General features: G+C 39.0%; 1 protein-coding gene across 7 annotated transcripts in view; it reads left to right on the top strand.

Annotated features, from left to right (window-relative positions):
* Positions 1-25,476, top strand: part of LOC107227349 (sodium/calcium exchanger 1) — a 1,225,609-nt gene that overhangs the window by 699,367 nt on the left and 500,766 nt on the right. For 6 of the 7 annotated variants that reach the window (XM_046741324.1, XM_046741326.1, XM_046741328.1 and 3 more), the window contains exon 5: positions 304-483. The exons of the other annotated variant lie outside the window; for it this stretch is intronic. In XM_046741324.1, the coding sequence (XP_046597280.1) occupies positions 304-483 (180 nt within the window). The remainder of the gene's footprint in view (positions 1-303; positions 484-25,476) is intronic. 7 annotated transcript variants of the gene reach the window in all.

The raw sequence follows: 25,476 nt of genomic DNA on the forward strand, positions 1-25,476 counted from the left end.
CCTCAGGCAGTTTCCTTGTTAGTAATTTTCTGTACGTCTTTACGAACCTCTGTATGTATCTGTGACTGTTTGCAACACTTGTTATCATCCTCTTCCCTAGACCATAGTTCAGTAGGCGTAGGCTTATAATGAAACGTTGTGTTGGAAACATGTGGCGATGGTGTACCTGTTCGCGAATTACCCTTATACTTGACTATATAAAAACTACTTCAGTGTGGTTACAACCGTTCATTCACCGTAAATAACTTTATGCGGAGTAAGATAAACTTGATGTATGAAGTATGGTATATACCTTTTCCACAGGGACGAGTTCATGGAAGGAGCAGTTCACGGAGGCCTTGACCGTCAGTGGCGATGGACGGGGAGACAATGAGAATAGCGACGGGAGCCCGAGCCAAGCCGCATCCCCAAGCACCATGGACTACTTTATGCACTCACTTACCATATTCTGGAAATTTCTCTTCGCCTTTATCCCGCCCACAGGTTAGTTGATCATCAACAAAAACTTATAATTATTTTCGAAATACTGTACATGAATCGAAATTTCATAATTATTATGTGATGGTTTTCAAAAAATATTTTTCAAAGTATAAAGAATAAGTAAAAAGAAAGTTGACAACGTTTCTATACGGGCATAAATAATGAAGTATCACCCTATCGTCAGACACATATGATCCCTCTCAAACCTATAGATATTATTATGTGAGGCCAAATTCTTAAGCGGTTGTTAACAAACACACTTAATCAACTGAATAATCAAAAATCGAAGGAATTCACCTGAAAGTGAACTTCGAATGGAATTACACAAGAGTCTTGCTCGAAATGATCACATAAGTAATATCAGTAGATTCGACAAGATTATGCTGCGTTTCAGAAAGTAAAAAAAAAAAACAAAAAAAAAAAAAAACCGATACCGTGTTACCGTCTAGGGATGCACAATTTTCCCATTCTTCATATTTTTCGAGTTATCCGTAGTCTGTGGAAAGGAATTTGGGTGGAAATTTAAGGTGGAATGTTTTCAACTTAATCGAGACTCTCATGTAATTCCAATCAAACGTCACTCACTTGTTTGATTTTGAATTATATTTAGAGTCTCGTTCTTTGAGATCATATTGATAAACATTCAGAGTATCTATTTTATTGAATGATAGCAGTTCCCATTTCATTTTTATTTAATGATTTTCAGGATTTATTTTATTGTTGAGACTTAATATGATTGACTAGTATTGCCTTGACTAGTATTAACAATATAAGCTTACGTTAAGTATTGTTATGTAATTTTGAAGGTCAGGTTACTATAGAGATTTTTCAAGATTGCGACAAGTAATGCAAGGACATGATTTGTTAAGCATCGTAGGAAACGGTGAAAAGAAAGGTTCTGTCTGGCTTGACAGTGCCACGTGCGGAGCGGTCTCGCACGCGACGACTTAACCCTCTAGGTATCTAGGTAGAGGTTTATATTTATTTTTTATGTGGGTTAGGAGGTGAACGTCCTCTACAGGGCGTTCCCCGGGAATAGGGTTAGAGGATTTCAATTTATCGTACCAAAATGTTATGATGGAAAGCCAAATGAAAATGTTTAATAAAATCAAATGAAGTAAAAGCAGAGAATTTTGAGACAAGGAAGCTTACAATTATCTTTAACTCAATGCTACTCTCTCTCTCTCTCTCTCACTTACTCTTCGCTGGTTCGGCTTCGAACTCGCTGAACAGCTCACACCTTCACACTCACACTTGCTTACAAACTACACTGCTCTAAGTAGTTCGTTGCTTAGCGTTCTGCACTTATTACTAGCTTCGCAAGACTTATATCGCGACGCGAGAAGCCTTTCTGGCCGTGTGTAGGATTAGAGTACTATACTCTAATCGTCGGTGTCGGAAAAAGGGCTTATAGCTCTATACGCGGTAGCTTAGAAGGAGCCGGGTTCCGTTGATGTCGTTTCTCAAGCGGTCTCAAACGGGACTAACCTCGCTCGCTCGTCCGACACCCCTTGGAACGTCGGGCGGCGAGCGAGGTTTTTTGCTGAATTTGCAATTTTGGAACAAAGGCTCGCCTCGCGACTGTCATCCTCGAAGCGCGTGATCTCGCGCTCGCCTCATCCCGGTGTTGATTACACCCGGGATCTGGCGGGCGCGAAGACGCTCACGTTGCTGGCCGTCCAACTACGCCGTTGCGCTCGGTTGTTCCACGAACTGTCAATAATGAAATATTTTATATAGATTAACTAATATATTTAAGCTATGCTTCCTTGTCTCTAAAGATAATAATAACTGACATAATTTGTGATATATACTAGTGTGGTCGTTATTTGGAGTCAAAATTAATTTGACCCCTTCCGCCCCCCAAATCGGTTCGAAATACGTAAAAAGTAACGCTGTAATTTTTTAAGATTTTTAAAAGAACACTTAACCCTTGACCTCAGGGGTTGAAGTTTTCCATTTAAAACACATGGAGTTTTCCTGCGTTTGGAGTCACTATTTTACTGTGGGCCTTAATATGTTTGTAAAATCCTGAAATTTTCAGAAATTAGTTTACAAGCATGCTGCTACATGGAAAAATTTTCCGATACCCCTACCCTCAAAATGTTGTATAATGTTACCATAATAATAATAATTGAAAAAAAATAAAAAGATTTTCTCAATTTTTTTCTTAATTTGCTTCCTCATTTTTTTTTTTATAAATGTATTTAAAATAGAATAATTTTCTACACGAGTTACAAATTCTTAAGTATTGTCTGCTTTTTTGCATCTGGATGTTTTTTTCGATATTCGCTTACCCATTCGCGAGCAGTCCTTGTCCTTCTCGCTCGACCACGACGCGACGCCGGAGGCATTCGTATTGTTTTTTCGCCGGTTTTTACTCACGGTGCAATCTCATTATCGGTCGGAAAATAATTCATATTCTCGCTGCTCTATAATTCACTCAATTATACAATATTTCGGTGCTATCTCAATTGATAGAGCTCTCGTATATTCGGCTTTCGAAATCGCACTATCGTGAGCACGATAGTTAGCACTATTTTAAATACATTTGTAAAAAAAAACGAGGAAGCAAATTAATAAAAAAAATTGAGAAAAATTTTTTTTTTAATTATTATTATTATGATAATGTTATACAACATTTTGAGGGTAGGGGTTTCGGAAATTTTTTCCATGTAGCAACATGCTTGTAAACTAATTTCTGAAAATTTCAGGATATTACAAACATATTAAGGCCCACAGTAAAATAGTGACTCCAAACGCAGGTAAACCCCATGTTGTTTTAAATAGAAAACTTCAACCCGTGTGGTCAAGGGTTAAGCGTTCTTTTAAAAATCTTAAAAAATTACAGCATTACTTTTTATGTATTTCGAACCGATTTGGGGGGCGGAAGGGATAAAATTAATTTTGACCCCAAATAACGACCACCCTAATATATACAGTGTAAATATGCGGCGCTCGTGACAACAGTACGTAAATCTCGCGAAACTTTCGAGTTTTCCAAACTACAGTTCTACTTCTGATGACGTTTATGTCAACGCTCTTGATGTCAGCTGTGGATGCTGCGGCATGTCTTGTATTATGCACCATGAACCGTTAATCTATGCCTAAATGTATTGAGCATGTTTCGATCCATTTCGTAATATGTCTAACCTGATAAATAAACTCTTCAACTTATTTCTGGGCTATTTTGTCGAAGTGAAGAAAATTCCTTCTACGCGTACTTTTCTTCTTCTTCTGAAAACAGGAAAAGAGGTTTAATTGAGCAACGCGGGCTCTAAATCTTTTGAGCAGAGCCATGATCTCAATCTTAAATTACTCCGATGAGGGCGTAATGTCTTGAATTTGTATAAACGGTAGAGTTCGAATTTGGTTAGCAGTTCCTAATGCAAAAATATTCGCTGTTTCATAAGTCAACTAATTGTAAGTCAACTCTGAAGATTCAAGCGGCTCCAATGAATCTGCCCACTCCAAGACCTTTGCTATATTCGAGATATAGTGATTTTTGGGTTCTGTTGGAAGTAGCTTGGATATATAAAGAACGGGTAGAGGGTGGAATCTATTTACAAGGAAATTAGGTACCTCCGATGTCGCGGATCGGGTTCCCGTTTTCCGTGGTGAAAGTTAAAGACCTCCGAATTAACGTCGTTTTTAATGTTTGATCGAATTGGCCTTGGTTGCTGAGATACCGCGATTTGAAAATTTGAGATATTTTGGCGGAGTGGGGGCCGTTTTGGCTCGTGCGTGAACTACGTTAAGCGTGGACGTTGGAACCAATAGTTGGCGTAGCTGACATGGTAAGACGACGGACTAGAACGCTAAAGGTTCACGGATCGTGTCTACGTACGTTTTCGTTTTCAATTTTTTTTGTTTTTTCTCCCAATTCATTATTCATATATTTTTTAATCTCTTATAAAACTGCATACGCAGGTAAATAAGACAATTAGAAAATATATATTATCAGTTTTATTCTCATATATTATACACCACATGAACGTCATTATGCTATAATAATATAATAAAATGATTATTCTAATAACGAAGGCACAATTATAGAACAAAACATAAAATTGCGTAACAAATATAACTGTTCAAAACATAATTAATGTAATACACATATACAAATTTTGTGCCACGAAATCATTCTGATTCTTTTTCACTACTACTGATATGTCGACAAATTAAGGGGTGGAAACCATCATAAAAGCAAGTGAAGCACAAAGGCTATCAGGAAAGCAAACTTCGTTTACATTTTGAACAACTGTTCTGTTTAGCGTTAATTTGGTTGCAAACCGAGCACACTCTAACATATCTAAAACTGTTTGCGCGGACAATTGATCGGGGATTGAAGAAAGTATTTTGAGTGCATCATCTCTGCTATTCATCTGGCGGTCTTGTTGCCATAGATAAGTACTATTTCGCATTCGTTTGATGAATTTTTTTACTTTTCTATAGAAATAAACGTCGCACGGTTGGCAATAAGATGTACAATCTACTGAAATAATTTTTCATTCACAGGTTGGATGGTTGTCTTCGTTGATGAAGGTCGAGTCAAACAGGGAAGAATTAGTTTGGCCTCCCTACGTATCAATTATTAAAAGGAAATCCTCCTGCTTCACGTACGGCTTCAAAACTTTTTCGAGAGATTCATTAAACAATTGCCAAGTTAATTTCCCCGATTTCGATGCAGTGACGATAACGTTCTCATAAATGCTTGTCAGTTCATTGATATGTGTTTGAATTCGCGGCCCAAATTGACCAGTTTGTTCTTGTAAACAAATGAAGACATGTGGAAGCAATTTACCAGAAGCTGTCATACAATACTGCGCATTGTATGAATAGGTTACTTTATTCAAGTCTCCCAAGTATATATAAGCTCTATTTTTTTGGGGTTAGGGAAATCAACCCATGAATAATATTATGTTGCGTTGCTCTGAAAACAAAGTATTTATTTAATTATTTCAATGTCTTATTTACACTATGTACAGTAACTCTCACCTGAAAACAAAGAAACGACAATTAAAATTTATTATTAAATTTATCGATCCCTTTTTACAACTTACCTTGATACTTTTCGCTTGGCTTTCTTTATAGCCCATGTGCTTTTATTTCATCTTCAAAACTTCTCTCCGCCATAAAGGACGGTCTTTAGCTTACTCGCAGAGGAGCGCGGCAATATTCAAATTAAAGAAATACATTTTCTTTACATATACATTAACCATTTTACCTCTCATGTGTGACAGAGTTCGATTTACACCAACACGGTACTCACAGCCAGATTGATCTGTGTTAATCACAAAATCTAGATCGTAGCTTGGAATCACTGTCGACACTTGCTGTGGGAAAAGTTTTGCAGATTCCATGAGAGCCTCTGGTGATTTCATTTCTGTTTGTTTGATATATTTTGTGACATTTCGCAGTCGAATCCGATGTCTTTTTTTGAGATCGCTCACCCACTGGGTTGATGCAGTAAAATTAAAGTTATCGTATTGTATCGCTGCAGCTAACGCCCATTATTAAAGCGTTCGTGTAGTGACAGGCTTCATACTTTTTCTCGCCCCAACAAATCGATCGTAAGTCAACTTGTCAATCATATTCCATTAGTCAAAAGATGTTCCTCCGTCTTTTATTTCTTGTTCCCAAATTTTCAATAGGCCTTTGTGTTTTAACGCTGTTCCTCCACGATTCTGTAGGGTCTTTGACGACCACTTCGGGTGTACCCTCGCCGTAATAACAATTTTATTTTTGATTCAAACGGAACCTGTGCCATCCCACGAGGTCGTTTTGGGAATGGACAATATTCACTTTATGCAGACTTTGAAGATGATGTCGATGAAGATTTCATTAGTGATAATCGGGGGATGTAGCAGTTGTTTGCCTTTCGTCGGAAATTCCCATTTTCTCATCTTCCGAAAATAATTCCTCCGCTTCTGTCAGGTCAGCATCTTCTATGGTCGTTATTATTTGTTCGACCAACTTTTCGGCGGGAATGGTTGATTTCGTCGATGGATTTTCACATCCGGCATCGACAACGATATTCCTCTGACGCAAAGTTTTAACACATTCATAGAAATCATCTGTGACGTCTTCTTTTGAATGTATGAACTCGTAATCAATGATATCACTCTCCCAAAGAGATGGATTGCCGACTCACGAAGTACTTGAACGGTCTTCCATAATTGCACCAAAAATATTTTCACAGTGAAAACGTCTTGCTTTGTCGAGAATTGTAGTGAAACTGATGGCATAGAACACAGATCCAGGCCCTATATAGCACTATATAGATTACCTGACTAAAAACCGGTCTTAATCTGTCACGGAACAATGAAAAATATCCCTCCGGCCAAACCTTGTGAAGAAATGAATAAAACCTGGAATATTGTGTACGCTGGTCCACCTGCAGGATTTCTCATAACACATAAATACCTGGAATATCACATACCCTAATACACCTGCAGGATTTTCTATAACACATGAATACCTGGAATATGTACCCTGATTTTTCTATGGAACAAAAACAAGTACCTATAAACACTGACTTGCGCATGCAAAGTCTTATAAGGGATTGCAAAAATATATAAAAGATGAATAGGAAAATAAAAAAAAGTGGAAACAAAAATGTGCGTAGACGCGTACCGCAAACCTTGCGCGTTCTAGTCCGTCGCTTTACCGTATCAGCTACGCCAACTCTTGGTTTAATCGTCCACGCTTGACGCATTTCACGCCCGAGCCAAAACGGCCCCCACTCCGCCAAAACATCTCAAATATTCAAATGCCAATAACTCAGTAACCAAGGCCAATTCGATCAAAAATCAAAAACGACGTCAATCGGAGGTCATAAACTTTCACCATGGGAAACGGAAACCTGATCCGCGACATTGGAGGAACATGACCTCCTTGTGAGCCAGACTTGGAAATTTATAAGGCTCAATAGGACCTTATCCTTTTAATCGGCAGAATTTTATAGCGAAAATTTGAATCTGCAAACTTGAGAGAAATCAGGTGGTAACTTTTGGTTCCTAGGACTCGAGTTCCAGAGATTCTTGCCCTCGTCCACGATTCTCTCACAGGCGGATAAGTCGCCTCGAAAAAAACTCTAGGCAGGATACGCAATTACTACTTTTGACCGCGTTGCCGGACTGACGTTGAAGATTGGTGTCGGAGATGCCGAATGTGCACAGCGAAGAAAGGACCTCAGTAGCAATACAAGGAAAGTTTTTCTAGAGGATGATTTCGTTTCTCGTATTGAAAAATTTGATCTCTTTCACCGTGTGATCGTGTTTTCTGACTTCAAATTTACAAGCCAGGATAACATTGACTTTCAAGCTCCTGTCTTTCTTCAGAGCGTTTTTTAGTCTCGTCACAGCTAGTACCTTTGCGTCTTCTAGAAATCTCTCCACATCTTTATGCTTCAAATTGACGATGGATCGAGTTCAAATTCTCCCCTTGAAAGCTGATTCTAAATCTTCCCAGTGAACTCGATCGCTTCTTCTTACTTTTCACAGTAGTATTGCACGGCGGGTTCTCCACGCAAATTCCTGTTACCGACACTTACTGACATTCTCCCCAGACTCAAACCCTTTTCCGCAATGACGTCACAGTTTGCCGTAACAAATTGAGTTCTAAACCGTGCGACCTTACCGACTGTTGTATCGGTCGACGGTAAAAATCGCACTGCTTTACCAACAATTCTCATCGGTTGAAGTTCAAATTCGTGCTGTTTTACCGAAAATCTTACCGACCGGAGGTCAAAGTCTCTATGTAGTGCTCGTCTGCCAACGGTAGAGGGTGCAGCGGGGGGGCGTGAACTTTCTTACCGATCTGGATGTCGGTTACCGCCACGCATTCCTTTCCCACGATAGGACTACTGACGTGTAATATCAACCACCTCAAATTACTTTCCCACGGTAGGACTGCTGATGTGTAACATCAACCACCCCCACATTCTTTTCCCACGTTATCAACCACGTGACATTCCAAAATTAATAGTTCCGAGAATTGTTTTTTATCCACTCGGATATCGCTGATGTGTAACATCAACCACCTCACATTCCTTTCCCACGTTATCAACCACGCGACATTCCAAAATTAATGGTTCTGAGAATTGTTTTTCACTTACTCGGATGCCGGTTTGATATCAACCACGTGACATTCTTTTTGGCTTGTAACTGTCATGTGAACTCGACGATGAATTTTGAACGGGTTCAGTCAAGACCAGAGTGCAAGGTCGACCGAAAGCCGCGGTACATTCAGAGCCATGGATCAGCGGTGTTGGGTTACTATCGCACTAAGAATGCTGAAAGGTGCGCGCGCATACACAAATGTGAATCTGTAATATCTAACCAGGTCCACCGTCTGTATAAAATGGGTTAGCACATGAAACTTGTACATCAGTCAGACTGCTTTTCTTGTGAGACGAAAACCTTAAAATCGTAACGATACGTTATAACGAATTCACCGGCGAAGAAATAATTATCGGATTCAGCTACGCGACGTCAGAGTTTTCGCTACAAGATCTTCGGTGGCTCGTTGAGTGTGTCCGGAGAGCTCGTGTGCAACCGCACAGACTACACAAGATATATTTTCAGGACAAAACGTTAATCCTGACTCTTCAAAAATGGCAAGACGAAGTTATTGCAGTATCATCGGACATCGATCCAGGTGACGATGAACGCGAAGCCGATTTGATCGAATGTTGTCAGATGAACGAGGAGTAAGAAAGAAACCGAACCGTACACATCTAATGTTACCCACACAATCGAAGACATATCATTTCGGTAGCTTCTAGAAGTTTTTCAAGGATTCTGTGTAGGAGGCATACGGCTGTAGAAGTCTGAATTTCAGGTCAGAAAGATAGTCTTGCATGTTCAGCTCTCATGAGGAGAACTTCAAACAAAGCAGAATTGAAACAGCGAATCGATCTATACTTAAAACAAATTCACGACTTGAAAACCGTTATTAACCCGAAGTCAGAATTCAACAAAGTGACAAAAAAGTTCGCTAATCTAAATTTATCAGGAAACACATAACTACTAGACATTAAAAAAGAAAAAATGGATTTCACCAAACTCAACAAAGTTGCAAGCATGAACGAGTTTCTGCCGACGAAGAAATTGACGGAGCTGGAAATTTTTCAAAATCTACAACGTCACTAACAGAATCTACAAACGAGGTTTGGGCAGCGTGTCGTCACAGACCTGAACAACGAATTCAGCGTATTCTTACCGGCACGGATTGTGCGACTGCTGAACGAGGACGAGACCCAATATCAGAAATTGGTGCAGACTATGGAGGAGGAGTGGTTGCTCTTGCAGTATCTGGACGGTCAGTACGGTCAAATTGAATTCAAAGATGCGTCGACTCTCGCCTAATTTGTACACCGTACCTGGACAACGTGTGCAGCGTCTCCAATTATTCTACGTTGCATAACCTTTAAGAAAATTGTATACATTTTTTGACAAAGCTTTTATTTTATACCATTTAATAGTACGACGTTCAATATTAAATAAAAAAATATCAAAAAAAAAAATATATGTATTTGTCACTCAGCGCTAAACCATCCTGTCCACCTTTAACTCAACAAATTGCTGGTAACAGCAATTCGAATCGACTTTTACAATCTAAGAAAGTGCTATTTTGAACACCGATAAGCAAAGACGAAGGTTTTCTAAGCTAAGTTTTGAACCTCGTAACTGTAACGTGAACTGTACGATGAGATTTCAGCGGACTCAGTAAAGGATAGAGTGCAAGGTCGACCAACATCTGAGTTAGCGTACGTTTAAAGCCGCAGGTCCTACGGAGTTGGGTTACTATCGCCCTTGGAATTCAAAACATTCTGACGTTGGTGTACAGATTAGTCCAGAATGAGATGCAAGGTTGAGGCGCAGTTGAGATTTCGTTTGACAAGTTTTTATTAATTTTATGGAAAAAAGTATTAAATATAATGTATAGATATATTCGGTTTTTGACAAAATTTTGCGAAAGGTTTCAACGATTGGAGAAAAGACGAGAATTATCACAACGATCGGACACTTGAAAGCGCGGATGAATTCAAACGTCTCCAGAAAACGGATGGAGGTACGCGGTCGACGAAAATAATATCGGGAGTCGTCGAGTTTCGACGTGACGTTGAGCGGGCCGTGGTCAAAGGATTTCGGTGCGACGTCGAATTCTGGAGGTTTCTGAAATTCTGAATTGAAAACTGTTGGTATTGATGATAAAAAAAAAAAATATTCCATTGGAAAAACTTAAACTAGTGAGTACGAGAGGGAATCAAAATACGATGTCGTTCAAGAATCTGTTCTATGCGACGTTGAATTCTGGAAGTTTCTGAAATAAACTCTCAACTAACAGGATAGAGGTTCTGAATTGAAAACGGGTCGTGAAACAATGGCTATAAGATCTGGTATTTATTTATTCAAGGAAATTAAAAATAGGTTTCGTGCAGCCAGATATCCCCTGACTCGTCATAACTTAAATATATCAAAGTGGCGTTAAACGTGAAAAAGGTTTGAACACCATGAACCACGATGTCCAGTCGTGAAACAAGGTTGACAAGCTCCGTTATTTGTCCATCGTCGAGCCGTCTCTCGATGTTGTAATGAATATATATCCGGTACATATTTGGTAAATCCTGTTCCGGAAACACCACATCGTGTGGCGCCGGCTCCGGACTTGGCGGCAAATTTAATACGTTGGGTACCATGGTCTGGGGAAAAAGTAATTTGAATTTAAAAGATGAGTACGTTTAAACGTGACGTCCACCAAAAAGAAAAAGGGTATATTCAGAAAATTTGAAGATGTTTCAGTAGTTGAAAAATGTTCAGGTGAGAAACGAATTCGAAAGCTATTGAGCTGAGTTTGGAGATTTGTGTGTAGTTGTAATGTTTTTTGAATCTCCTGAAGTTTCCTAAATAGTTGGAAATATATCTAATTTTTTGAACAACAGAAGTGAAGGAGTGTGATAAATTGAAAAAATTTACGTCAGGAAGCAATTGGTGTAAGGACTTACCGTTTTATCTTCTATTCGGAGGCACAATGTATATCAACGGAGTTTGACTGTCAGTTTGCTTATCCATTCGGAGGCACAATGAATATCACCGGAGTTTGACTGTCAATTTTCTGTTCCATTCGGAGACACAATGAATGTCACCGGAGTTTGACTGACAATTTTCACTTCTAATCGGAGACACAATGAATATCACCGGAGTTTGACTGCCAATTTTCTATTTTATCCGGAGACACCATGAATATCACCGGAGTTTGACTGTCAATTTTCTCTTCTATTCGGAGACACAATGAATATCACCGGAGTTTGACTGTCAGTTTGCTTTTCCATTCAGAGGCACAATATCACCGGAGTTTGTCTGTCAATTTTCTCTTCCATTCGGAGGCACAATGTATATCAACGGAGTTTGACTGTCAATTTTTTCTTCTATTCGGAGACACAATGAATATCACCGGAGTTTGACTGTCAATTTGTTTTTCCATTCAGAGGCACAATATCACCGGAGTTTGTCTGTCAATTTTCTCTTCCATTCGGAGGCACAATGTATATCAACGGAGTTTGACTGTCAATTTTCTCTTCTATTCAGAGGCGCAATGAATATCACCGGAGTTTGACTGCCAATTCACTCTTTTATTCGGAGACACCATGAATATCACCGGAGTTTGACTGCCAATTTTCTCTTCTATTCGTAGACACAATGTATATCAACGGAGTTTGACTGTCAATTTGCTTATCCATTCGGAGGCACAATGAATATCACCGGAGTTTGACTGTCAATTTTCTCTTCTGTTCGGAGGCACAATGAACATCACCGGAGTTTGACTGCCAATGAGCTGGTCCAGGACTTACAGTCTCATATGATGAACCCTTGTGTTTATGTTTTGCAAACGTAAAATCGCGATATCGTAGGGTGGTCCCCATGTTCACCGAATGTTATTATCTCGATTCATGTAATTGTTCTGGTACGTACCGCTCCACGCACACGGACAGGCTCGCGTGTTTGGCTCATCATCATCAACAGCAGAAATTCAATAATGGATAATAGTCGAAAGTCAAAATATTCGGCTTCTTAACAGAATTTTCCGTAAAGGTCGTACTTGGTTACATGATAGATGTTTGACTCACTTTCAGATCAGAACTCACATACTTTTCTGGTGATATTCCATAATCTGTCAGGTCACGATTCGCATTTTCTGACTAAAGCAATGGAACCTGAATTGACGGTCAAATTACTTACCAAGCAAAACTACGTCATTTATTATCGCGTTTTAAAACAATGTTGAGAGTTAGGTTGAAAATTATTCAAAATTCATCTAGTTCTCAAGTTCAGACAAACAGCGTGGCTTGAAAAATACATAGATTCGAATACAGATTGGAGACAAAAATCAAACATCGAATTCGACGAAAATTTTTATAAATCAATGAACAACGCTGTTTTTTGGTAAGACAATGGAGAACGTTCAGAAATACAGAGATGTCAGGCTGCTCACGAAATGGGATGGGAGATACGGTGCTAGAGCTACCGTAGCCAAACCTAATTTTCACAGCTGCACCGTTTTCGATAAGGAGATAATTATCTTCGAAATGCGAAAGACGAAAGTCTAGTTGAATAAACCATTGAATGCAGGATTCTCCATCATGGATCTGTCTGAAACATATATCTACGATTCTCATTACAATTATATTAAACGGAAATTCGGTAACCGAGCAAAATTAATGTATACGCATACCGACAGTTTGATTTACAACTTTACCGTCCCCGACATATACGAACATATGAAGAAGGACTTGCACAAATTCGATACGTCTGATTATCCGCTTGACAACGTTTATGGTATGCCTCTAGCGAACAAAAAAGTTCTTGGCTTGATGAAAGATGAGAATGAGGGAAAAATAATGCTGGAATTTTTAGGATTAAGAGCTAAATTGTACGCATTCCGAGTTTCGGGAGATGAGAAAGACAATAAACGTGCCGAAGGTGTCAAAGGATCAGCGTTGAGAAAATTCACTTTCAACGATTATTTGGAATGTGCGTCGAAACGTGAAAATTTGTCCACAAATCAGCATTCGATATTAAGTCGAAAGCACGAGGTATACACCGTAGAACAGCAGAAAGTGGCACTGAGCTGGAATGACGACAAGCGGATCGTGTTTCAAAACACAACCGACACGCTTCCGTGGAGCTACAAGCCTGCACCTTAGCTTTGTAATTTATAACTGTACCATGATTTATAAGATATTATTATGTAGGATGGTGAATAAGAACGCTCCGAAATATGAAAAATTGTACAACGATGCATATGTCTGTCGATTGTATAAAAAATAAAGATGCATACTTGTGATGTGTCGAATATAAAACAAAGAGGCACATACGTTTTTACAAAAAATTCATTTATTCAAATGTTACATGTCCGATTCGTTTATCCAACTGTTATGTGTATTGTCAAAACCTAACCACACGTTTTATAAATCCTTGAACCTAATTTACATGAATCGTTTTCAAAGTTATTAATTTTAAGACTCCATCTTAATTACTTTACCTCGCAATTGTTTAAAGATATCGGCCATCTGTTCAGCGCTTTTGGACGTAATATAGCACGATGCGCACAGTTTGAATTAGTATCTGACATTTTGTTCAATTTCTGCAACGATGGTCAACCGAAATCCATGAAATCAACGACTTGAACTTTTTCACTCAGAATTTTCTAAACTTTTCACGTTAACTGTTGAAGCATCACGCAGCGATACGCGTTTCATGGTGAAATTTTTTTAAAAAAACCCTGCTTATCCCACTAATGTGACATTATCCGTATATTCGCAATTGATTAAAGATCGTACAAGACAAAGGTTTTTGTTAAAATATCGGCTATCTGTACAGCGCTTTTGGACGTAATATAGCACGATGCGCACCGTTTAAATTAGTATCTGACATTTTGTTTAATTTCTGCAACGATGGTCAACCGAAATCCATCAAATCAACGACTTCAACTTTTTCACTCAAAATTTTATAAACTTTTTACGTTAACTGTTGAAGCATCACGCAGCGACACGCGTTCCATTGTGAAATTTTTTTCAAAAAACCCTGTTTATCCCACTACTGTGACATTATTCGTATATTACTGTATGATATACTACTACTAATACTACCACTATTAAACCGCCTGTCGTTAGTTGATCATTGAAGAGATCTGCAACAAAGAAACCACATATTTAATCTAATTTTTAGAAAATTCAGGAAACCTAGAATTATGGAAATTTACGAATTGTATATTTACATGCTCTCATGAACGCGACTTACCTAAGACATCGTCTGGGTAATAGACCACCACTGTCTGCCGTTGGGTTCATCTCCAGACTTGCTCTTTATCGGTATAGCCCACGCATACTTTGAGAAGATATCAATGACTGTGAGCATGTACTTGTAGCCTTTGTTTTGTCCAGCATATGACGTCATATCAACAAGATCCGCCGGCCAGGTCTCGTCGATGCCGCGCACGTCTATACGTCGACGTGGGTAATTCCGGCGTGCAGGCTTATGCAGTTCCGTCACCAGTGCTTGCTTTTTCTCGTTCATATTTCAACGCTCTTAGTCTATTGTCAAATTTGGAAATTATTTCAGCGTTTCGAATCGACAGGTCTCTACCAAAGAAAACACATATTTAATGTAATTTCTAATAAATTTAAGAAACCTAGAATTATAAAAATTTACAAATTGTATATTTACATGCTCTCATGTAGGCGAATTGCGTAAGACATCTTCTGGCTAGTGAACCATCTTTTCCTTCTGACAGTACAATTCCAGAAGATGTCTGCAGAGGCCACATCGATGCGTTTGCAACTCTTTTTGGACACGACGACATCGCACGCAGGACGGTAGACTCTCGATGCGAGAGAACGGTATTCTTTCGTGTTTCGAAAACGATGCTATCTCATTGAGACCCCCCTCCCGCGCACAGTTCACGCAATACACACTCTGTGGCCCCCTCGAGTACAAGACACTACGGCAGACAGTGGTGGCATAAAACCGATTTCGGATGTCGCGTTCACGATCCGCCCAGCGGATCCGTAGCGGAACAACCAATCCAGCAATCCGTACGATGTCAAAAATTGCTGGATCGGTTTTACCGAACAAACGAGCCATGCAAGCTGAAAAAAATTATTTTCTGTGCTATGTGATCTGATATATACATATATAGTTTTTTCAAAAAATAATCAATCTTACTTTCGTTCAATTGTTCCGCCATTACGATGTTTCTGTGTTTTAGAGTTGGTACATAAAGTTGGTACGTAAAGTTGGTGTTCTGCTGATAAAACAACGAAAAATACACACAGACAAGTAAGATAATTGTTTGAACCATAAAAGTATAATCTATAAGTTGTACGATAAAACTAAAGAACTTTTCAACTGCACTGATTTTTTGTCACCCACCTGCACTCCTCGCTGGATTGAGAGCAACTGATTCGTTCTCCGCACCACTTTTTGATAAGCATCTTCCTATGTTTAGGCCACTTGAACTCAACACCATAGGCAAAGTAAACCATCCCCTCTAACGCTCTCAGAGAACGCTATCCTCTCAAGTTTCTAGCGATTAGCTCACTACCACAGTTCTATCGTACGTGAGACGTGCAAAAATTCTTCTGTCTCACCATCTTATGCGCTGCACTTTCGTTTGTGAAATATCTAGAAATTTTCATCAAAGAATATCGCATACGGTTGTCCGTGAATTTTCGAAAATGTGTGAGTCAGGCTGTTGCTGCTTGCTCACAAAAGGGACCGTGCCAGCGTAGAGCAGTCCTTCTGAAGCAAGTCTTGCAACTATAGCTTTGTCAAGTATGTGCGATTGAAAGAAGGAGAAACAAACAAGGATTCTAAAAAGTGCTTGAAAATTATTAAAAATCATGGAGACGGCGCTTAACATTTTATGTAAGAAATCCTCACCGACAGAAATTCAAAAGTGGTTTCGATTTGGAACTCAAAATACCAGGCGTATAGACCAAAGTAGAATATTTCCAAGAAAAAGACTCTGGCTGACCGTTGCGCGTTGATCGGAATAATCGATTTGATTGTGAATATTACCAAGTACGTACTGGTATGAGGAGGTGTGTTCACATACACCTCGTTACCTAAGCATATCAGTAACAAAAAGGCTGTCGTCAACATTCGTAACAACAACTCTTAATGCTTTCTTTGGTCGGTCACCGCAGCTCTGTTCCCAGCCGACAACAACTATCCTAACGCGACCAGCTCGTACCCGCATTTCAGACCAGTGCTACGGTATGATGGTATGAAGTTTCCTATGTCTCTAGATCAAAATTCATAAATATCGGGGGCGGTGAAGTGGTATATTAAACTATCCATGTCGGTATACATTAATTTTGCCTGATGTCCAAATTTCTTTTCTATAATGGAAATTGGAAATAAAGGATTTTGAAAGATCTTAAATGGAAAAGCCTACATACATTCGTTTGTTGTGTTTGACTCTCGTGTTGACGCATTTCAACTATTATCATATTTTCATTAAAGATTGACAGCTGTGGAAATTTGGTTTGGCTATAGTAGCTCTAGCACCATACCTTCCACCTCATTTCGTGATTAATCTAACATCTCTGTATTTCCGAACGTTCTCCATTGTCTTACCAAAAAACAGCGTTGTTAATTGATTTATAAAAATTTTCCTCGAATTCAATGTTTGATTTTTGTTTCAAATGTGTATTTGAATCTATGTGTTTTTTAAGCCAAGCTGTTTGTCTAACATTCAGAACTCGATGAATTTTGACTAATTTCAAACCTTACTCTCAACATTGTTTTAAAATGCGATAATGAATAACGTAGTTTTGTTTAGTAAGTAATTTGACCGTCAATTAAGGTTCCAATGCTTTAGTCAGAAAATGTGGATCGTAACCTGACAGATTATGAAATATCACCAGGAAAGTATGTGAGTTCTGATCTGAAAGTGAGTCAAACATCTATCATATAACCAAGTACGACCATTACGGAAAATTCTGTTAAAAAGCCGAATACTTTGACTTCCGACTTTTATCCATTTTTGAATTTCTGCTGTTGATGATGATGATTAGCCCAACGCGCGAGGCTGTCCGTGTGCGTAGAGCGGTACGCACGAGAACAATTACAGGAATCGAGATAAGGACATTCGGTGAACATGGGGACCACCCTACGATATCTCATTCTCACGTTTGCAAAACATAAACGCAAGGGTTCATTATATGACACTGCAAGTCCTGGACCAGCTCATTGGCAGTCAAACTCCGGTGATATTCATTGTGCCTCCGATTAGAAGAGAAAATTGGCAGTGAAACTCCGGTGACATTCATTGTGTCTCCGAATAGAACAGAATATTGACAGTCAAACTCCGGTGATATTCATTGTGCCTCCGAATGGATAAGCAAACTGACAGTCAAACTCCGTTGATATACATTGTGTCTACGAATAGAAGAGAAAATTGTCAGTCAAACTCCGGTGACATTCATTGTGTCTCCGAATGGAACAGAAAATTGACAGTCAAACTCCGGTGATATTCATTGTGCCTCCGAATGGATAAGCAAACTGACAGTCAAACTCCGTTGATATACATTGTGCCTCCGAATAGAAGATAAAACGGTAAGTCCTTACACCAATTGCTTCCTGACGTAAATTTTTTCAATTTATCACACTCCTTCACTTCTGTTGTTCAAAAAATTAGATATATTTCCAACTATTTAGGAAACTTCAGGAGATTCAAAAAACATTACAACTACACACAAATCTCCAAACTCAGCTCAATAGCTTTCGAATTCGTTTCTCACCTGAACATTTTTCAACTACTGAAACATCTTCAAATTTTCTGAATATACCCTTTTTCTTTTTGGTGGACGTCACGTTTAAACGTACTCATCTTTTAAATTCAAATTACTTTTTCCCCAGACCATGGTACCCAACGTATTAAATTTGCCGCCAAGTCCGGAGCCGGCGCCACACGATGTGGTGTTTCCGGAACAGGATTTACCAAATATGTACCGGATATATATTCATTACAACATCGAGAGACGGCTCGACGATGGACAAATAACGGAGCTTGTCAACCTTGTTTCACGACTGGACATCGTGGTTCATGGTGTTCAAACCTTTTTCACGTTTAACGCCACTTTGATATATTTAAGTTATGACGAGTCAGGGGATATCTGGCTGCACGAAACCTATTTTTAATTTCCTTGAATAAATAAATACCAGATCTTATAGCCATTGTTTCACGACCCGTTTTCAATTCAGAACCTCTATCCTGTTAGTTGAGAGTTTATTTCAGAAACTTCCAGAATTCAACGTCGCATAGAACAGATTCTTGAACGACATCGTATTTTGATTCCCTCTCGTACTCACTAGTTTAAGTTTTTCCAATGGAATATTTTTTTTTTTTATCATCAATACCAACAGTTTTCAATTCAGAATTTCAGAAACCTCCAGAATTCGACGTCGCACCGAAATCCTTTGACCACGGCCCGCTCAACGTCACGTCGAAACTCGACGACTCCCGATATTATTTTCGTCGACCGCGTACCTCCATCCGTTTTCTGGAGACGTTTGAATTCATCCGCGCTTTCAAGTGTCCGATCGTTGTGATAATTCTCGTCTTTTCTCCAATCGTTGAAACCTTTCGCAAAATTTTGTCAAAAACCGAATATATCTATACATTATATTTAATACTTTTTTCCATAAAATTAATAAAAACTTGTCAAACGAAATCTCAACTGCGCCTCAACCTTGCATCTCATTCTGGACTAATCTGTACACCAACGTCAGAATGTTTTGAATTCCAAGGGCGATAGTAACCCAACTCCGTAGGACCTGCGGCTTTAAACGTACGCTAACTCAGATGTTGGTCGACCTTGCACTCTATCCTTTACTGAGTCCGCTGAAATCTCATCGTACAGTTCACGTTACAGTTACGAGGTTCAAAACTTAGCTTAGAAAACCTTCGTCTTTGCTTATCGGTGTTCAAAATAGCACTTTCTTAGATTGTAAAAGTCGATTCGAATTGCTGTTACCAGCAATTTGTTGAGTTAAAGGTGGACAGGATGGTTTAGCGCTGAGTGACAAATACATATATTTTTTTTTTTGATATTTTTTTATTTAATATTGAACGTCGTACTATTAAATGGTATAAAATAAAAGCTTTGTCAAAAAATGTATACAATTTTCTTAAAGGTTATGCAACGTAGAATAATTGGAGACGCTGCACACGTTGTCCAGGTACGGTGTACAAATTAGGCGAGAGTCGACGCATCTTTGAATTCAATTTGACCGTACTGACCGTCCAGATACTGCAAGAGCAACCACTCCTCCTCCATAGTCTGCACCAATTTCTGATATTGGGTCTCGTCCTCGTTCAGCAGTCGCACAATCCGTGCCGGTAAGAATACGCTGAATTCGTTGTTCAGGTCTGTGACGACACGCTGCCCAAACCTCGTTTGTAGATTCTGTTAGTGACGTTGTAGATTTTGAAAAATTTCCAGCTCCGTCAATTTCTTCGTCGGCAGAAACTCGTTCATGCTTGCAACTTTGTTGAGTTTGGTGAAATCCATTTTTTCTTTTTTAATGTCTAGTAGTTATGTGTTTCCTGATAAATTTAGATTAGCGAACTTTTTTGTCACTTTGTTGAATTCTGACTTCGGGTTAATAACGGTTTTCAAGTCGTGAATTTGTTTTAAGTATAGATCGATTCGCTGTTTCAATTCTGCTTTGTTTGAAGTTCTCCTCATGAGAGCTGAACATGCAAGACTATCTTTCTGACCTGAAATTCAGACTTCTACAGCCGTATGCCTCCTACACAGAATCCTTGAAAAACTTCTAGAAGCTACCGAAATGATATGTCTTCGATTGTGTGGGTAACATTAGATGTGTACGGTTCGGTTTCTTTCTTACTCCTCGTTCATCTGACAACATTCGATCAAATCGGCTTCGCGTTCATCGTCACCTGGATCGATGTCCGATGATACTGCAATAACTTCGTCTTGCCATTTTTGAAGAGTCAGGATTAACGTTTTGTCCTGAAAATATATCTTGTGTAGTCTGTGCGGTTGCACACGAGCTCTCCGGACACACTCAACGAGCCACCGAAGATCTTGTAGCGAAAACTCTGACGTCGCGTAGCTGAATCCGATAATTATTTCTTCGCCGGTGAATTCGTTATAACGTATCGTTACGATTTTAAGGTTTTCGTCTCACAAGAAAAGCAGTCTGACTGATGTACAAGTTTCATGTGCTAACCCATTTTATACAGACGGTGGACCTGGTTAGATATTACAGATTCACATTTGTGTATGCGCGCGCACCTTTCAGCATTCTTAGTGCGATAGTAACCCAACACCGCTGATCCATGGCTCTGAATGTACCGCGGCTTTCGGTCGACCTTGCACTCTGGTCTTGACTGAACCCGTTCAAAATTCATCGTCGAGTTCACATGACAGTTACAAGCCAAAAAGAATGTCACGTGGTTGATATCAAACCGGCATCCGAGTAAGTGAAAAACAATTCTCAGAACCATTAATTTTGGAATGTCGCGTGGTTGATAACGTGGGAAAGGAATGTGAGGTGGTTGATGTTACACATCAGCGATATCCGAGTGGATAAAAAACAATTCTCGGAACTATTAATTTTGGAATGTCACGTGGTTGATAACGTGGGAAAAGAATGTGGGGGTGGTTGATGTTACACATCAGCAGTCCTACCGTGGGAAAGTAATTTGAGGTGGTTGATATTACACGTCAGTAGTCCTATCGTGGGAAAGGAATGCGTGGCGGTAACCGACATCCAGATCGGTAAGAAAGTTCACGCCCCCCCGCTGCACCCTCTACCGTTGGCAGACGAGCACTACATAGAGACTTTGACCTCCGGTCGGTAAGATTTTCGGTAAAACAGCACGAATTTGAACTTCAACCGATGAGAATTGTTGGTAAAGCAGTGCGATTTTTACCGTCGACCGATACAACAGTCGGTAAGGTCGCACGGTTTAGAACTCAATTTGTTACGGCAAACTGTGACGTCATTGCGGAAAAGGGTTTGAGTCTGGGGAGAATGTCAGTAAGTGTCGGTAACAGGAATTTGCGTGGAGAACCCGCCGTGCAATACTACTGTGAAAAGTAAGAAGAAGCGATCGAGTTCACTGGGAAGATTTAGAATCAGCTTTCAAGGGGAGAATTTGAACTCGATCCATCGTCAATTTGAAGCATAAAGATGTGGAGAGATTTCTAGAAGACGCAAAGGTACTAGCTGTGACGAGACTAAAAAACGCTCTGAAGAAAGACAGGAGCTTGAAAGTCAATGTTATCCTGGCTTGTAAATTTGAAGTCAGAAAACACGATCACACGGTGAAAGAGATCAAATTTTTCAATACGAGAAATGAAATCATCCTCTAGACAATAGATATTAACGAATGGTTCATCGAAAACGCGACACAGCGTTTGTTGAAACAGGTGGAAAATTTCCAGGCAAAGGATTCAGGCTGGTCGTTACTTGTGATTATAAATCTTGCCGTCGACATTAACAAGTATACACCACTACGAGGTAGTCTGTATACCCACACCTTGTTACCTAAGCATATCAGTGATAAGATGGCTGTGGTAAACATCAGAAAAAACGACTCTTAGTGCGTTCTTTGGTCGATCACTGCAGCTTTGTTTCCAGCCGAGAATTACAATCCTAACGCGACCAGCTTGTACTCCAATTTCAGCTCAGTGCTGCGGTATGATGGTATAAGGTTTCTTATGTCTCTGGATTAAAACACTATTTTCAAATTTGAGAAACTTAATTGACTTTTCATCAACGTTTATAGTATAGACCGAGGTGATCGAAAAAAAAGTGAAATAGTAACGATTCACCTGAGTCAGAATGGGTCTAATAAACCTGTAATACATCTTTCAGCGATAGAAAATGAAATCACTGACGATGACGATGATATTGACATGGAAAATTATGAACAAAACTAGAATCTTTCATTTTCACCCACAGAGGAGAAAAAAAATACTAAAAGTCAAAAATTTCAAGCATAAAGAAACCGTTCCTTTCTGCATTTACGCAGATCTTGAATGTTGCTGCAACCTACTCATATTCAAGTGTCAGAAAATAGAACAATTTACCAGAACCATGTTTTGTATAGCGTAGCATATTACCTTCATTGCGCCTTCGACGATTCCATTTCAACGTTCAAAACTAACCGTGGAGAGACTTGCATGCAATGGTTTGTGAATAAGTTGGAGAAATTGGCACATTTGTCTCAAGCATATTTCACAACTATTGTACCCGTAGGACCGCTCAATTGGAATCAGTTTAACAAATTTTATTTATTAACGGTGTGTCACATTTGAGAAAAACCGTTTACCGTAGAAGACGTCAAACATCGTGATCACTGTCATTTCACTGGAAAGTACCGTGGTGCTGCTCATCGAGGCTGTAATCTAAATTATCAGAACTGACATACTATCCCAGTGATATTCCATAACCTGTCAGGTTACGATTCGCATTTTCTGATTGAAGCATCGACGACACCTTTTAAGGGTACTATTCAGTTTTTACCCATTAATAAATAAAAGTATCTTTCGATTACAAAATTCGTTGAAGGAATGAACGTACAGTTTAGATTTATAGATTCGTATCGTTCTTTGCCCAGTAGCCTCGAAAAATTTTACACTGATAATGTTTACGGAATGCCTTTAGTTAACAAAAACGTCCTCGGCTTCATGAAAGACGAAAGTAACGGAAAAATAATGATGGAATTCACTGGCTTGAGGGCGAAATTGTATTCCTTCAGAGTGCGGGGAAAGGATGAGGAGAAAAAACGAGCCAAGGGTGTGTAAGGATCGCTATTAAAAACTTTAACTTTCCATGATTATTTGAAGTGTGCTCTAGAAGACAAAAATTTAGTCGAACATCAGAGTCTGATACAGAGTCAGAAGCATCAGGTCTTTACCATAGAACAGGAAAAGGTAGCACTGAGCTGGTACGACGATGAGCAGATCGTATTTACAAACACGACCGATACGCTGCCGTGCGGCTACAAGACCTGAAGTTGGACTGCGCATTGGTATGAATTGTATATTTAAGGTGCCGCTGACCTGGATCTAAAAGTTGTAATCGATCGAAGCGCCCTCTGCGTAACTTTCCTCGGTTCCAAACCATTCGAAGGTGGTACTCTCCACCGGGGAGTAGCGCAACACAATATCAGACAAAACGCGGTCGGTAAAAGGCCTGAATCTGAGTCGGTAACCATACCAACAGGACTGGATCGAATTTCGCATGCGAATGATAACGTCATGCGTGTAGCGACTGCATCACGACCGAACTGATTATTTTGTTAGTTTTACGGTGAATATAGCAAATTCAATTTCGTGTTCCGTGAAACACCCTTGAATATGTGACATTCTTTGACGAATCGAAAAGAATTAGATAAAAATCGACCGACACAATTTTGATGTAGCTTAAAATTTTTTCACAGGGTCTATATCGAAATAATGGGAATACGTATTCGAGGATTTTTTATTTCACATATTTCGTAAAATAGAGGGGATCGAAAACTTGATAATTTGGTGTTTTTTGGCTTGGAAGACTCACTTTCGAAAATTCATAACGCCCGCGCCGGTTCTATTTGAGCTAAAAAGTTCGTTTTTTTCATCTCGAAGCTAATAAAATAAATTTTGTTACAAAAATTCTTTCATTAACGATTATTCCGAAATTTATATTGTTACGAATGATTAATATGTTTCAATCGATTTTTAACAATTGCCTTTACCTCGTAGTGAGTTCTCAGCACGACCATCGTATTCTACGTCGAAATATCTATCAATAACGCAATTTTATTTGATGGAGAAATTGTTATTACTGTAGGAAAAAATTAATTTATCCAGCGCAGCACGTCACATCGGCGCACAGGTTCCATTGCACGCCTCATTATCTTGCCTCGTATCGTTTTCCTCTGTAATATAAATGATTACTGTATATTCTCAATTGAATAATAATATTTAATAGCAAATAAGACTTTATGAAAAATGTAAGAAAAAAATAATCAAATACAAAATATTATTGTGTAAAATAAAAAATCAATTTATTAAGATTTCAATACATTATTTTTAGTTTATAAGTACCTTGTCCTGCAGTACGTCGTACAACATTTACATTTATTCTTAAAAATTTGTGTGATTCCAACCTCTCTTGAAGAATTGGAAGCGAAGCAATTCTCATTGTGTCAACAAAAAAACGGTTGTACAAATTTTTAAACGAAAAATACTATATATATTAAAAGTGAATGTAAATATTGTGAGACGTAGTGCAGAACGGGGTGCTTATTAAATAATAATAATGTATTAAAATCTTGGTGAATTGATTTTTTATTTGCCACAAGAATGTTTTTTATTTCATTATTTTTTTGTTGAATTTTTTATAAAGTCTTACTAGGGGCTTCGCCCCTGCGCGCTTCGCGCGACAACCCCATCTCGGCGCTGCGCGCCTCACTATTTCCTTACGCATTGTCTAGTAGACAGGCGAATTCCTTCATGTTGATTTGATGACAGGTCTGCACTTGCTGTCCACTTCAATTCCTTCTGTGCTTACTTTTCTTTTTTTCATCAATCTAAGCTTCCATTCGTTGGTTAAAAATTGTTGTTCCTTCTCTATTGATATCGATCTATCTCCTTGACTTGCTGAATTATTTTTGCTACCGCTCTGCCCGTTATTCTCCAAAATCACCTTCTTTATATTATTTTTTTCTCTATATTTGCGTTGCTGTTCATTCCGCAAAACACCTCTTTCTCTTGTGGTCAACATCGATCGTGGTCGTCCTCTTACCTGGTTATACGAATATTTGATGGATATTATTCTATGGCTTATTTGGTTCTTCGCACTTACAATTTTATTTTCCTCTTTCTTTTGTGATACTTCCGACCATCCACCATCTTCAGCGCCTTGTTTGCTGCCTAAAACTCCTCCTTTCTCCATTGTCATC

This window comes from Neodiprion lecontei, chromosome 5 (assembly GCF_021901455.1).
Source record: "Neodiprion lecontei isolate iyNeoLeco1 chromosome 5, iyNeoLeco1.1, whole genome shotgun sequence".
In the NCBI taxonomy this organism is placed as follows: domain Eukaryota; kingdom Metazoa; phylum Arthropoda; class Insecta; order Hymenoptera; family Diprionidae; genus Neodiprion; species Neodiprion lecontei.